Source organism: Etheostoma spectabile, chromosome 3 (assembly GCF_008692095.1).
Source record: "Etheostoma spectabile isolate EspeVRDwgs_2016 chromosome 3, UIUC_Espe_1.0, whole genome shotgun sequence".
Lineage (NCBI taxonomy): Eukaryota > Metazoa > Chordata > Actinopteri > Perciformes > Percidae > Etheostoma > Etheostoma spectabile.
In genome coordinates this window covers 23,593,671-23,595,777 of record NC_045735.1, presented here as the reverse complement: position 1 = coordinate 23,595,777, position 2,107 = coordinate 23,593,671, and the positions used below count along the sequence as shown (strand labels likewise).

The following is a 2,107-nucleotide window of genomic DNA, read 5'->3' as shown; positions in this document are numbered from 1 at the left end:
CTTTGTTTAAAATGCCTACAACTGATTTGACAAAAAACATTTGTTTTCAATTCAGTGTGATATGTAGCTCACTGCAGCTCACTTCAATTTGAGAAAAGCACATGACCAACACAAAAACAATTGCTAACAAAGCCTCAAGCTGCGATTCTAAGCGCAAACCTTGATTTGTGTCATTCCTCGTCCAGTCATTGTGCTTTTAAAGTGCCCCCTAGTGGTCAATTTGAATGAGACTTGTAGTGTATGTGTGAGGTCATTATATAGACATTTCTTGGAAGTTTTGTGTTGATTGGACAAACATTTAGTCATTTATAGCCGGATTTGCGCTATGTCACCTGCAGTTTGTTTTTTTATAGCGACCCCTGGTGTTCAATTTGAATTAAACTTTCAGGGCGGGGTTCAGGTACTTATGAGGACATATCCTGAGAGATCTGTGATGATTGGACCATGAATATGTGATTTATAGTAAAATGTGTGAGGCTTTTTTGTTGAACACATTAAGCTGCACCTTTTGTGAGAAATTTCAAGTCAATCCGACATACGGTGTGGGGGGTGTGGCCTTTCAAAGTTTGCATTTTGAAGCCTTAATTACAGCACCACCACGTGGTTGATTGTGTTCATATTTCTATAGAAGCACTTGGACACCATTTCTGGTTATTCCCCCAAGTTTCATGTTTCTAGCTCATTCCTGCTCACAGGAATTTGAGCCGGCGCCAATAATAACTAAAACAGACAAACATAGAAGGGTTCTACCACTTCCTGGTTTAAACCCTAATTAAAATTTTAAAAAGTTAAGAGACTCTCCAAGCTTTCAACAGTGACAGTACATATAAGGTAACAAATGTAAACCTTCTTAGTAGTATCAGTTGCAAATAGTAAATGTGAAAAAGTGAGTAGCAGCAGCCCAGAAAGAGTCCTCACCTAGCGAGGAGTTGTGACAGAGTTTGCGATCGTAGCAGCTGAAGCCTTCTTTGGCCCTCCATCCATAGTTGCCTCCTTTAAACATGTCTTGACAAAGTTAGTGCAACTTCTCAGGGAAATCGCTATTGTACCATAGTCTCTTTTTAAATGGAATTGCTTCACAATCACAGAGTCTATGCTCACGATGCAGTAAATATACTGAAAAAACCTCTAGACTTGCAAAACCATTGTTTGGCTGTAATTAGATGTTTATTTCATGCCTCTTTCAAGTTTCTGCATGATCAATTCACCCTAATTGTTAGGGAGAAGACTGAGATTAAGCTATGATGTCTGACTCACTGTCTACGTAGTCTTTGAAAGAACAGTTTTATATGACATGAGAATGAGTAGATAATGACAACCATCTCATATGAGTGTACCATGTCTTATGAAAATGTAAAAAGAATCTTTAACCCTGAAAATTCAGTAAAATCTCTATCTAAAGTGAAATGTTGCTTCAAACTAAAATCACTATACCTTTAACAATAAGGTCCACTTCTTCAAATTTGTTCTGGCCTACGTCACCGCAAAACATCCTGCCTCCACCCCGCCCTGTAGCGGGGTCACCCCGGTCAATGGAGCAACGCCACATATTGCGAACGCCAAAGGCATAAATCTCTTCACAGAAAGGAAAAAAGACATTTACAGTACATATTGACAGAAATAGCACACATCCCTTGTGAGGCTGCATACAAAAAAACAAAAAAGGCATATATTTCTGGAATGAAAGGTGATTTATTTTTGTGTTTAAAAATGGCGGTGTTTACTGAGTTATGTTTTCCTCTGTAAGAAAATACAGCCCCACAGCAGTCCCATGTTATGTGTGCTTAGAAAAGCCAAAACAAAGTCTACATTAATATTTGTTCTGATGATCTTAAATATTCCATTCATTTTAAATGTGACCAGACTAGTGCTGTCAGTTGAACGTGTTATTAACGGAGTTAACGCAAACCCATTTTGACGGCATCAATTGTTTTGTCGCGAGATTAACGTTCTTTTTGGCCTAGCAAACTTTGTACTTTTTTTCACATGTCGTTACAACAACTAGTAACGTTAGAAAACTACAACCCCATACCGGATCTTGCTGACAAGACCAAAGGGATCTGTGTGTTTTATCGAACTGAGCTATCATTGCAGCACGTCCAGTCTG

At 38.6% G+C, this 2,107-nt stretch overlaps 1 protein-coding gene across 1 annotated transcript in view; it reads right to left on the bottom strand.

The window, feature by feature from the left end:
- The window catches only part of si:ch211-136a13.1 (HHIP-like protein 1), a 21,388-nt gene that overhangs the window by 8,301 nt on the left and 10,980 nt on the right, over positions 1 to 2,107 (bottom strand). The window contains exons 7-8 of the mRNA XM_032507239.1: positions 1,435 to 1,575; positions 919 to 993 (exon numbers count right to left, since the gene is read on the bottom strand). Of these exons, the coding sequence (XP_032363130.1) occupies positions 919 to 993; positions 1,435 to 1,575 (216 nt within the window). The remainder of the gene's footprint in view (positions 1 to 918; positions 994 to 1,434; positions 1,576 to 2,107) is intronic.